The 13016-nt window shown below is 40.7% G+C and overlaps 1 protein-coding gene across 2 annotated transcripts; it reads right to left on the reverse strand.

The window, feature by feature from the left end:
- Positions 1 to 798: 798 nt before the first annotated feature.
- On the reverse strand, positions 799 to 12915 carry kdm1b (lysine demethylase 1B). 2 transcript variants are annotated; one of them, XM_032580241.1, is made up of 21 exons: positions 12748 to 12915; positions 12356 to 12498; positions 11595 to 11716; positions 11432 to 11521; positions 10625 to 10736; positions 10436 to 10549; positions 10317 to 10355; positions 9457 to 9649; positions 9205 to 9389; positions 8441 to 8611; positions 8292 to 8363; positions 6892 to 7026; positions 6631 to 6802; positions 6197 to 6324; positions 5987 to 6118; positions 4999 to 5073; positions 4803 to 4919; positions 4362 to 4487; positions 2957 to 3079; positions 1994 to 2146; positions 799 to 1523 (listed from the first exon to the last, which is right to left on the reverse strand). In XM_032580241.1, exons 1-21 carry the CDS (start codon positions 12761 to 12763, stop codon positions 1440 to 1442), a joined length of 2502 nt encoding a protein of 833 aa, XP_032436132.1. In that variant the 5' UTR covers positions 12764 to 12915; the 3' UTR covers positions 799 to 1439. The 2 variants fall into 2 exon arrangements, with proteins under 2 accessions (XP_032436132.1, XP_032436131.1); XM_032580240.1 differs by having other exon boundaries at positions 8292 to 8366.
- Positions 12916 to 13016: the final 101 nt, after the last annotated feature.

Here is a 13016-nt window from a genome sequence, read left to right on the forward strand (position 1 = left end):
GCGTCACTCGGACTATCGTCGTCGCTTAGCAACAAAATCGAAGTTAAAACTGTGAAATTCAACTCAATTTAAAAAAATACCTTATTTAACCTTAAAGGGAAATTTAATGTTTCAACTCATATTACCAAAATTTCTTCAAAGAGTTGTTGTGGATGCTAATGGCTGCGACTAGGAAGCATCTCCTGTAGCAGTCAGTGCAACACCGCGCTAAAGAAGCCTCTGACTGGATGGTTGTATCACAGTCTAACAACAAGGATGCTCGGGGTTGTCTGTAACATTCTTTGTATCATAATCTTCAGCAGTTCCACAGCAGATCTCAGAACACAAAGAGATTATAAAGATACACAATTAGGCATCTTTATGGTCAAAAATACATATTACAGTATTTAGCTATATTTGAAACATTAGAATGATTAAAATGTTTTAAAAACATATTTTGACTCGATATCAAAGTCTTGTTTTCAAATTAGCAGCATCAATAAAATATTCAAAATATATTAATAGTCACACTAATAGCTTTTCAGTATTTCAAGTGTTTTTGAATTGAATTTGATTAAGAGGTTGTTTCCTTCAATGCCTGATGTTGCTAATGAGCATCGTACTGAAATGTACAGTTTCAATGTTCAAATGTGCAATCTTTAATTACTATCAGATTGATAGTAATCTGGCAGTACTATCAGATTACTATCAAAACCCAATTTTTTTGTATTGATTAGTTAAGTTTTAAAATCAGTGACTCAAGTATGTTTCCATTTTATAATTGAAAGTAGGATGTAAATGTTACAGCAGGAGTAGATCTGATCTTTGTGGCAGTTTGTAGCTCGGTTTATTACACAAACAAGACAAACAGGACATGAAGTCACATGAATCCTCATTAGTCACAGTTAATCGAGAGAAAGTGAGGAACTTCTCCAAATCTCAGAAACGTCACTTTTCAGGAAGGATTTCCGTCGTTTTTATGCCCACATATTGAAAACCGTCCGATGTTTTAGGGTCAGCACTTCCTGATAAGATCCCTGAGAAAGAAACAGAAGAGTCTGCTGTATTCTGAATGCTGAGGTCCACTTGGTAAGAAACTTACTGTTTTAAATCAAAAGTGCTGCGGAAGAATCATTCTGACTAAATCATTCATCATAAAACATCGACCAGAAAAACTACAGATCATAAATTTCTACAATTGGGAAAACTTTGACTAATCTGTTCAGTGATGATGGGACGCCTGAGAGTTCATCCACATTTCAGGTTCATTGTTCATTGTGTTTCTGATGAATCTACAGAGCTGCAGTTTGCATCAAATGACATAAATAAACAGCCTTTTGCTGGTGGAAATGAGCTGCAGATCCGGACCGGAACCCGGAACCAGCGGCAGAGACGGCTGTCACAGTGAGTACGGGGTTCGAGTTGGTGCTGGTGCTTCAGAGAGCGGCGGGGCGGTCTGGTCACACGGCGGCCATCTTGCTGGCCTCTCTGACGCCGCTGAGGTAGGCTCCGGTCACCGTCTGAGGGAAGTGTCGGTTTGTGGCCTGAGGAGAAGAAGAAATGCGGCCAACGAGTTTTAACTTTTAAAATGTCCTGAACTTCTGGGATTATAACTAATCTTTAAATGTTCCTTTCCTATAACAATTATGCAGGTTGTCTTTGGATTGTAGCTTCTTCGGTGACTCTAGTATAAAGATGCATCATTTTGGTTAAAAATATCTCTTAAATTTAAGCTACAACTGGGCAAAAAGTAACGGTAAACTGATTTCAGGCTGGAAGCTGTTGAGATTATGCAGCATGGGATTAAATGTATTTAGGATTAAAAAGTTTGGTTCATTCCTTAAGTGCCTGGTGTTGCTAATTAGCAACAGAATAATTTAGGTTTGTTATTGCATTTAAAGCTGAGCTTCACATCATTTATGCATAAAAATGATCAAAATAAGTAAAAAAAGCATAAATTATAATGGTTAAAGTTCTGCTTTAGTAAAAAACATTTTGAGGGAAGCAGCGTTACCTCGCCTGCAAAGAAAACTTTTCCCTGCACGTCTTCTGCCAGGATGTCGTAGGCCTCTCCGCTGCCCCCTGTCTTCACGAAGCTGTATGACATCTGGGACCACACGTCTTTGCTCCAACGCGTCACAAAATAATTCAGAGGATCAGGAACTTCCTGTCAACAAATGGTAACAAGTGACATCCAGGTGCTGTAAAGCAGAAAACGTCCGTCTGATTTCCATAAAAGAAGCAGTTTTAGTTGCTGCTCTGAAACAAACGTGTGTTTAAACACCAAGACGGTAAGAAAACAGCAATGACTTCAGAGAAACAGCTGTTGCTGCCCGTAAACCCTAGGTTAAAGGTCATCTCCAAGCCATCTGAAGTTCATCATTCTCCAGAGAGAAAGATTATTCACAAGACAAAAACAAATAAAACAGTAATCAAAAATTGTAAAGATTAACATAAAATGATTATTTCCAAGAGGAAAACTTCTTAGAAACAAGAAGGAATTCAGCCCAAGGTCAGAGGTGAGAAGGTGAAACCCAGAGAAATGACCAGAACCCCAGAGCTCCATCTCAAACTCTACAGGCCTCAGTTAGCAGGCTACAGGTCAAAGGTCGTGACCCTGAACCAGCATAGCTGTTTGATAGGATTGAATCAGAAAGCTTCTTCTCTCTAGAAACAAAATGGTCGCCAAACTGAGCTTAGCAGAGCTGAACCTGGATGAAGGACAGAAATACAGAGACAACGTCCTCTGGACCAGCTGTGAAGCACGGTGGTGGCGGGATGGTGATCTGGGCTTATTCTACACCTTGCAGCCACTGAGTGGTGCCTCATCTCCTCTGCAGAACAAATTATTCTAGAGACATCTGCCTTGGTGCAAACTGGGTCATCACAGGACAACGACCCCAAACAACACAACTAATCTGTTGTGATGGTCTAGTCAAAGTCCAGGCCTCCTGCTGTGCTCGCCGAAGGTCGATACCTGCTCTGTGAAAAGTTCTCGCAGGACCTTCAGGCACTCGTCGACCACCTCCGAGTCCTCCAGGTCCCCGACGGCAGAAACCGCGTCACCAGACATGATGGACATCAGCACAGCCTGTTTCCCCTGGTTGTCACCAAAACACAAAAACAGTTTTAACAGATTAAATAACTGCAGAGTCTCAATCTCTCATATTCTCACTGTAGCTCAGGAAAGCTTCAGCTACAATGAGAAACAAACATATTTCTATGGCTTAACTTCAAAATTCAAATGAACTACACTTTTGTTTTTCTTCAGTCTTAATGTTTTGTAACTTCTGCCACTAGGGGGCAGCATTTTGAGTTGCTGGTTGTGATCGTTTCTTTTTCATTGATATTAAACAGAAACAGTCTGTGATTGACTTCAAGTCGTGAACACAACTGTTTGCACCAGGTTTATAATTGTTTTTAGTTTTTTATTATAGTTTAATTTCGTTGTGACTTTTTGTTTGTCTCTTTCAGTTAGTTTCTTGAGTTTGTTTGCTAGTTTTTATTAGTTGTAAGTTAAATATTGCTTTGTTTTTATGAGCGATAGCATTAATTACAGTCTTTTCATATTTGGTTAATTTTCAGGTGCAGAATTCAACAAGGTCAAAGTATCGTGATCATGTTTACATTGATTGGGTAATAAATACTCAACAGAAGATACAATTTTCAAAAAATGTATTTAATTATTGTTGAACAACCAACTGACTTTGGGGTTTTATCCCAACTTTTGCTGTTGCCATTTTGCAGATTAGCGTTAGGAGGATTATGGAGTGCCGTAATTTGTCAACAGCTCAGTAAACTGCTTGGGTGGAAAAATAAATCACATCAGTTTGAAAGGCTAATAAATTGAAACATAAACATGAAAATGAAGGATATTATTATATACTCCATTATATTTTAGTTTTATAAAAGCCCAATATAGTTCCACTAACTTATAGTTTTTCCCTGTTAATTACTGTTTTTATTTCAATTAACAAAAATGTTTTCCTAATTTCAGTTTTTGTTATTTTGTTAGTTTTAGTTAAATATAATAATCTTGGTTTGATACATTTTTCACACGACCTTTGTGTGTGAAAGACGCAGAAAACGTTGCAAGTTTTTTGGCCATCCTGTGTTTCCATACGGGAGAGCAAGAGTTTATCAGAGTTGATGCCAGAATATGTTTGTGAGTTTTAAATGCACAAACTGCAAATTACTGTTTGCTTACAGCAGAGAAACTGAGGATTTTATGACTAATTACTCTTTAAAATCAGGGATTATTTCTTGATCAAACCTGAATTCTTCTGAAGTTTTTAGCATTAAAAAACTGGTTTCCATAATTTGATTCAGTCAAGTTGTTCAATAAAACCCAGTTAACAGCGTAAAGTGAGTAAAGTGCCAACCTGTGGATCGAGGTCGTAGAAGACACTGAACATGCCTCTCTTCTCTGGACACGGCGGGATGTGACCAAAATAATCCGCTCCTTGGATCTTTGAGTCCCAGAACCGGTTCGGAAACTGAAGAGCAATCTGCAGGATAATTTACTGACATTAGAAACCGTAAAACCTGCCAGATGTTTGGCCTCAAACTCAGTGGGTCACAAGTAAAACGCTCAACACGAAGGCGGACAGTTCAGATAAATTAAATGTTCTGGTTTCCTACAACTGTAGGTCCAGATAAACTTTTAAGAACATTCAGAAAAACCCATTTTCTGGGCTGTAAAGTCGACTTTTAGCAAATTAAATCATCATTTAAAAATAGATTTTTATATTTCCGCAGGTTGTTTTTATTTAAAACATTAAAAGAAATCTGCTGCACGTCTCCGGACAGAAATCTTTCATGACCTTTTCTATGATTCCCGCTCCCAGACTGTGGATTGCCTTCAGCTTCCGTTCAGGAAGCGGCGGGTTGAAGCGGATGGCGTTCTTCTGAAGCAGAGTCAGCGGGACCGTAACGAGGACCTGGAGGACGACAGTCCACATTAAAACACACCTGACGTGTTGCCATGGAGACGATCCGGTTTCACAGCAGGTGTGCTACCTTCTGGGCCGTCCACTGGGATCCGTTAGAGGAGGTCACTTTAACAGCGTCAGCTGAGTAGTCTATGGCCTGAACCTGGAAAAACAACAAGACTTCAGCATTAAGGCGAAGTGGGAAAAACTTGGATCTTTAATAATTTCCACACTAATAGAGCAGCATGTTACTGTAACTGTGTGTGAATACAAGAATAGAAATTCAGGTCAGACGTTTTAATTTTTCCCATCAGTCACTGGAGTTTCAGGATGCATTTTTCAAGATGGCTGCCCTTTTTCAACCTTTTAATCCAACTGTCCCCATTTTCATGACTTTATGAATTTTATGTCACATCATATGTTTTGGACTTTGGTCATTCTATTCATACAACTTAAAATAATAATATGTAGCAAAATCAGAAACTGACGACTTTGTTGTCAGCGAGTCTCACACCAGTCGTCAAGTGGAAGGAGATGAGGACGTGGATGTTAGCGTTAGCTTCAACTACTTTTTATTTGCTTAGCAGCTTAGCGTTATTGTCTGCTCATATTTTTTATGTGTATAGCAGTAGCTTCCACTACTATTTTTATATGTTTAGCATTAGTTTCCATTAGCTATTTTATTTGCTTAGCAGCTTAGCGTTAGCTTCTGCTAATTCCTTTCTGTTTAGCTTTAGCTACTGTAATTGTTTTATTGTTTAGCAGTTCAGTGTCAGGTTCTAGTCATTATGTTTAGCAGATTAGCTTCTGCTAATTTTTTATGTGTTTGTGTTTAGCAGTTTGGCATTAGCTTCAGCTAGTTTTATCTGTGTTTAGTGGCTTAGCATTAACAACTGCTAATTTTTTGTTTAGTGGTTTAGTATTAGCAACTGCTATTTTTTCATCTTTCACTAAGTTTTTAAATACTTAGCAGTTTAGTGCTAGTTTTTGCTAATTGGTAACCTGTTAAGCAGTTTACCATTAGTAGAGCTACGATTCTTGTTAAGAGAATTAGTGGTTAGTGCTTCGAGACGTACCGGACAGTTGGTGCGGATGTCGAGGCCTTCAGCCAGTTTGTGGAGTAAAACTGAGTAACCCTTCGTTAGTAGAGTGTGATCTCCTGAGAACTGGGCAAAAAACTCATTGTGGTCCCAGAATCGGGCCGATACCTACAAAGAAACAAGAAGACACTAGAAATGTCCCAATATCATCCTCTCGTCTGCTTGTTAAGCGGCACAGAAACTCACCTGGTCTAACGTGCTTCCGCAGGCGAACTCCAGGTTGCTGAGATGAAACTGAAGAACTTTCTCCTCCAAATCACTGAACTGCATCCCAGACTCCTGCAGGAAGTTCTTCTTTATCTCCTGAACCTTTTCTGTGGAGACGATAAAACAATCACACACACGTCTTCTCCTCTGAACTATGTCCTAGATATTAACAACAAAACCTGCGGCACAAAGATAAATCTGGAAAAATAAAGATTCAAAGACAAAACACCTGAAGAATCAGAATTATGACGCAAGTCTCACATAAATGATGGAAAAAACGCAACATGACTGTTCAGACTGCAGATACGATTTGGTTCCAGATGTGGAATTGGAAAAGATCTGATATTTTTGGATGAAAAAGTCCGATTTTGGTCGTTGTGTGGATACATCCACTAATGAAAAGTGCACAGCACCTCCTAGTGGTGCGTCCTGGCTCTGCGACTTGTCGTTCCTCCAGTCTGAAACCACGTCCAGGATGGCGTTGAAGTGGAAGTCCATGCGCTTGTCGATGGCCGGGTCGGTGGCTCGCCCGCCCTCCTGGAAGAGGTCGCAGCGCTCGCCCAGCTTGTGCATCCTGATGCCCATCTGCAGAAGAGTCATCATCATCATCATCAGCGCCGCCCAGAGGCGGCAGCGGCTACAGCAGCTGAATGTGCCGGCGGTTTGAGCAGAACCTGTTCACACATCAGAGCGATGGGGTTGTTCACGCAGCCGTTGACGATCTGGGCGCCTCGGCCGACGGTGACGCCCAGAGAGCCGTCGTCCCAAACCCGACCGCCGATTCTGTCCCGGGCCTCGAGCAGAACCACCTGGATCCCGGAACATTTGGGCAGTTATCGATTAATCTATCGATTATTTTATACATAACTGATCATTCAGGGGAAAACAATAGGGCAGGATGATGTGGCTGAAAAACTTATGACAATAAAAGCATTTAGTTTTTTTGCTTAATGTATTTAATTTGTTTTATGTGTAAATCTGACATACAGCCAAACTGGCGGCGTGACCTTTCCTGTTTCATTAACAGTTTTCTCTACAGGCAGTTATGAGGAACGGTGGGGAAACTTGAAACTACTGCTGCACCAGTTACTCAACTGGTTGTTGCTAGGTAACCAAAGAGTGAGTGGGTTGATGGCACCAACTTTGCTCAGCTGGCCAATAGAGGGTGAGCCGCTAAATTCAAATTCAGAAATACTTTATTGATTCCAAAGGGAAATTAAATGTTATTGCAACTCATATTGATTCAAATTCTTAAGAGTTATTGTAGTGATTGCAAAGCGTTTCCTCTGCCTACATTTCCCAGAATGCCGTGCGGTTCTGGATCGGAGTTCAGTGATCATTCTATATATCGAATATTCTATCAGACGTATTATTTGTTGATGTTGATTACAATCAATAGTTTTATTGATTTATTGTCCAGCCCTAGCTGCAACTAACAGCTAATGTTAGTTATTGATTAATTGATTATTCCAACGATTAATCAATTCATCATAGAAAATATGGCACTTTATGCAAATTTTCCATTCAAGCCTTTTTTATACAATATTAGCAATAAGAAAATAAACAGGTTATTACCTAAAATCCAATAACAACATTCCATTAATGAATGTTTGATCTTTTGTAGCAAAGGATTCATCCGCACTAAAAAATCCTTCTGACCGTTTTACACGTGAAAAGCTCAGCTCTTTCTGCTGGACTGAACATCAAGACAACGCAAAGCTCATCTGATTATTTTATTTTTGACTAACCGATTACTTGTTCTGTAGCAAGACGATTAATGGAAAATTAATTTCTTTAGCAGAGATTGAATGGGATGAAACTATAACTATACCACCAGAGTTTTGGCTAGTGCTTATTTACAAAGTTTTTTAATTAATTCAATGTTAATACAAAATGAAAATACTTTTTGGACAGTTTTGGCTTAATTTCTGCTCAGTATGTGTTCCTCTTTCAGCAAAAAGAGTCTATAACCCAGTTAATGACAATTATTTCGATTAATCACTATTAATCATTTCAGTCTAGAGCACAGCGTTGAGATCGGACAGGGAAAGTTCACAGGTTTCCGGATCTCTACCTGTGTGCCAAAGTTCTGCAACTGCCGGGCCGCAGCCAGTCCTGCGGCGCCGGCACCGATGACGATCACCTTCTTCTGCGAGGAGAAAACGCATCGTGAGCCCAGATCGGATGATGGATTTAACAACAGGAAGAAGCAGAGATCCTCACAGAGCGGTATCGTTCAGGCAGCAGAGGCTGCTTCACGGCCAGAACGCCGGTGTTGATCAGGCCCTTCCTGGTCATGAAGTGGAGAACCCGGTCCAGCTCCTGAACGCAGCACACGCGCACCAAACCACGAACGATGATGTGCTGAGCACACTTCTCAGCCGTTAGCACTTCCTTCAGAAAAAACAGGGAGGAATACATTTTATCATTTCCTGCTTCTAATTCTGATTTTTAATAATGAATGCTGGAGAACGACTGATAAAAATGACTTTGAAGGTAAACAGAGTTGAGTTTTTCTGGAAGGAGAACATGTGATCATACTGTGAGCTTTCCAGGAACAGAGTGCCCTTTTATAACACAATCAAGTAACTATGTTACCTTCTGATGTCATAAAAATGCTCTATATTTCAAATATGACTAACAGAATTTTAATTAACCCTTTGGCAACATTTTTACCAGCGTTGCTCTGAGAAGTAGCTCAGCAGTCCCACCAGCTGTTTGCTAATTGGCTAGTCTGAAGGAGCTGAGTAGGGGAGGAGCTGTGCCATGAAGGCGGGGCTAGGTCTAACCAGGCGTTTTGCACAGCTGAATGGTTGCCATGGAGATTAAAGGATTTCTCAAACATGCATGAAAGAATCAAAGCAACACTGCAGGAATGTTTTTGATGAGGGAATAACATGAAAATCTGATGGAAAGATCAAAAAAGTTGATTTTATGTGATACTGCCCCTTCAGGCGCACAGCCTCACTCTGCCGCCTGGTGCTCACCTTGCAGTTCTTGTGCCAGGAGGCCAGGATGAGGTTCCTCAGGGCCAGGTACATGGTGGGATCCCGGGAAAACTCTGGAAACTCGTAGAGCTCGTCCAGCTCCATCATGTCGGGCCGCACACACAGAGCCTTGCCGCACTCGTTGGGCTGGTAGAAGGGCTGGAAGTACGGACAGAGGCCTGGAACTGACGGAGAGGAGAGGTGATGATGCTTCGCTCCGGTCCAGAACGTCGGCCCATCTCCTGAACTTACTCTGCGGCTGCACGGCTCTGCACGGCTCCGCCCGCAGCTCGGCCGCAGAGACGTTGCAGGGAGAGCCGGACGGACTCATCCCCACGCAGTCGGGATAATACGCCGAGAGGAACGCGCCGGCCGGACTTTCCTTCAGCAGCGGAGGCAGAATCAGCATGGAGTGCCACCAGCTCTCACTCACCTCTGCAACCCTCTGGAGACAAAAACCAGCCGGAAACACTCAAAATGGACATAAAGCCCTGAAATAAACTCATCATAACAACCCAAATACAAACTTTACTTCAAATATGTTTATTCACTGGGGCAAAAATACCATCTTCAGTCCATACCTAAACCAGAAGTGCTCCAGTTTTTTGCATCCGCATCAATTCTTTCTAATTAAAAACTTTTAATCTCTTTAGCTTTCTGTTTTTTAAATAAAGGGCCACCAGAGGGCGCTAAGGGGCCTCAGATCAAGTTAATACATTTTTTTTTAAATCATATTTTTTTAATCAGAATTTTTTTGCAAATTTGCCCTGATTTTTAATCATTATTATAAAATATGTTAATTTAATGCATTGAAATGTTATGAGGCAGAATTTATGCTAAACTAATGAAATAATTATTAGATACTGAATAAAAGTGAGGAAAGTTTCTTTACATATTAACAGAAACTTATCTGACTGGAAAAAAGTTATAAACAATTGCAGCTATTTATTCATATTTTAACAATTTGTGGGTTTAATCAGTAGATTGTGGAACAACCGTCCCTTTAAGAACATTATAGCATTCTCACTTTTGGTGAAATTTTTCTACATTTGTCAGGGAGCGGTGCTTTGTTTACTACACATTAATGATTTTAAAACATTTCTGCATCTTACCAAGTCCTCTGGTTGGGAACACTGGTCAGGTCCTTCAATCTGTGAGCAGAAACAATGTTTCCATGGTGACCAAACCGAGAAAACTGGGGTGGACTCTGATTTTTGCGGCTCCTCTTTACCTTGACGTTGTTGACCTTCATCCCGCAGCGGTATGCTGCTGCCAGGGAGGCGGTGAGCTGGATCTCCTTGGTCAGCTGGCGCCACTTCCTGCAGTCCGGTTTGGTGCACTGAACCTGAAGGGAACGCATCAACGTTACTGATGAAAAAAAAAAAACCCGTTGTGAAGGAGGAAACGTTCGGCCGCTCACCCAGAACGGCAGCTGCTGGTCGGCCATGAAGGCCTTAAGGCTCGGCTCGCTTTTCCCGTTACTAGTCCACACTTTCCTCCAGGAAGCAAACGTCTCGTAGCCGTCCTTGTGACTGCACAGAAAGACTTATACCAGGGTTGTCCAGACTGTGGCTCTGGGCCATTTGTGGCCCTTGAAATGTTTTGTTCGGCCCCTCACCAGAAGTCAATAATGGTAAAAATTTGGCCAACAATTTTTGTCAAAATTTAAATTCCAAAACAGAAAATTTAGATTTTTTTAATGTTTTGGATGTTTAATGACACATTGCAAAAACACAAAATTTTACCAAGTATTTGTAGTTGTTAGTGCAAATATTTTATATTTATAGTACACTTGAAATAAGTGTACTATAGGACCAGTTTCCTGCATTAACATGACTGACTTAACACAAGTTCCTATATTTTGCTGAAAATTTACTTGTAAGCTAGTTTTGTCTCTTTTCAACTGAGCCAAAATATCTGAACTAGAAACTACAACATACTTGATAGGATTTGGTGTTTTTGCAGTGAATACAGATTTAATAAAAACAGACTAAAGTAAAATAAAAGACATTTGTGCAGGTAAAACTAAAAAATGAAAAAATATTGTAAAAAAATAAATAAAAAAATCTAACTAATTTTTGCATTGTTAATGTAATGACCTCTGTAGCCCACAAGTAATTTAAATTTACTAGTTTTGGCTACTGGGGCAGAAGCTTGGACACCCCTGATTTATCCTGAATTTGCTGCATCATAATATCCTTCCAGTGAGAGCTGCAGGTAGTTTTACCTTCTATAGGAGTGATCAAAGCACTCGTTGCAAAAATGTTCACCACATGACAGGTGGTACCAGCGAGAAGTGTATCCATTTTTTGCACACCTAAAAGGAAAGAAAAGCCTCTGTTAGAGACAATCCGAGTGTTTGACCTCTCACCTTATTTCAGCTCCACTACCTGTCTGATGCACTCGCAAAACAAACTGGGTAGATGGCCGAGCATCCCGCCTTCTCACACTTCCTGTACTTCTTCTCAGCCTGCTCATCTTCCTCCTCTGTTTCCGTGGCTTTCCTTTTACTCTGGCATCCAGAGGAGACAATAAAAGATCAGTAAATGTAAATGGCATTTAAAGCTACAGTATGTCATTTTTACAAAAAAATATATTTTTGTTAAACCTGTCACCATGGTGTGACAGTGTAATATCAATCATCTCCTCCACCTCCTTCCTGAGCTGCTATTGCCATTTGAAGAAATTCCCTGAGCCAAGAGGAGGGTCTCAGCGCTGTCAATCAACTCGTGAAGTAGATGCTAAATGTTCTAATGGCGAAGAAACAACTTATTATTACAGAAAAATAGCTGTTTATTCGCCTCATGGGTAGAAATGCTAACTAGCTTTAGCATTCACGACCAGCTTTGTTGACGAGGAGAAGCTGCGTCATAGCAGAGGCTTGAATGGATGCATGGACTACTTTTGGTTTATTTTGTTTTTCTTTGTAATAAATGGGCCTAACTTGAGTTTTTGTCAGCTGTGGTTGAAGTAAACTGGTAAATTCTGAAAAATGTTTAAGAACGTTTTACATATATGTTATTATGAAAGCAAATATATATTCTTTAAATAATGAATAAGAACAAACATGTAGTTTTCGATATGAAATGGAAGTTTAGCATCGAAGCAGACATGTTTACGGCATAAACACAGCCCTCCTGCTGCAGCTCACCTGTCCAGGTGGAGGGTTGTTGCTGCGCTTCACCCGGGTCGTGTTCTGCCTCCCGGAGGAGCGCAGGGTCTGTCCGTCCCCCGGGGACTCACCGGAGCTCCGTTTCCTGGCTCTGCGAGCACCGGAGCCGTTCCCGGAGTAATCTGCAGACAACAACATCAAAATGTGTTGGAGAGGAACAATGGAGCGGAGCAGAAAACAGGCCTTTACTGCGACCGATTAGAGTGTTTTAATTACAGATGCTGTTAAAAACAGTTTAAAACCGATTACAAGCTGATTGGGGTCATTAACAGCGAGCAGGCGCTGAGCTTTGGACATTTTAAGCTCTTTAAATGAACCGAACAGCAGCTTTTCACTTTAGCATGTTAGCAGTTAGCAGCTGTAACACCAACCTGCGTCCGACAGCATGGCGTCCCGCTGAACTCCTGTTAAATCAGGGCTCAACCTGCCCGTTTGTTTATAAAAAGGTTCAATAAATTAGTTAAATTATCTTTTGTTGTTGTGAAGAAAGAAAAGCGCAGCTGACATCAGAAAACAGCTTCCTGTTTAGCCCAGGAAATGGGCGGTTTGGTTCGGCTTGGTTTCGGTGCTACGTTTAAAGTACCTCGTAAATCACATTATAAATGTGAAAACAACGAAAAGCTAAACCGGATACCTGTAC

This window comes from Xiphophorus hellerii, chromosome 13 (assembly GCF_003331165.1).
Source record: "Xiphophorus hellerii strain 12219 chromosome 13, Xiphophorus_hellerii-4.1, whole genome shotgun sequence".
Lineage (NCBI taxonomy): Eukaryota > Metazoa > Chordata > Actinopteri > Cyprinodontiformes > Poeciliidae > Xiphophorus > Xiphophorus hellerii.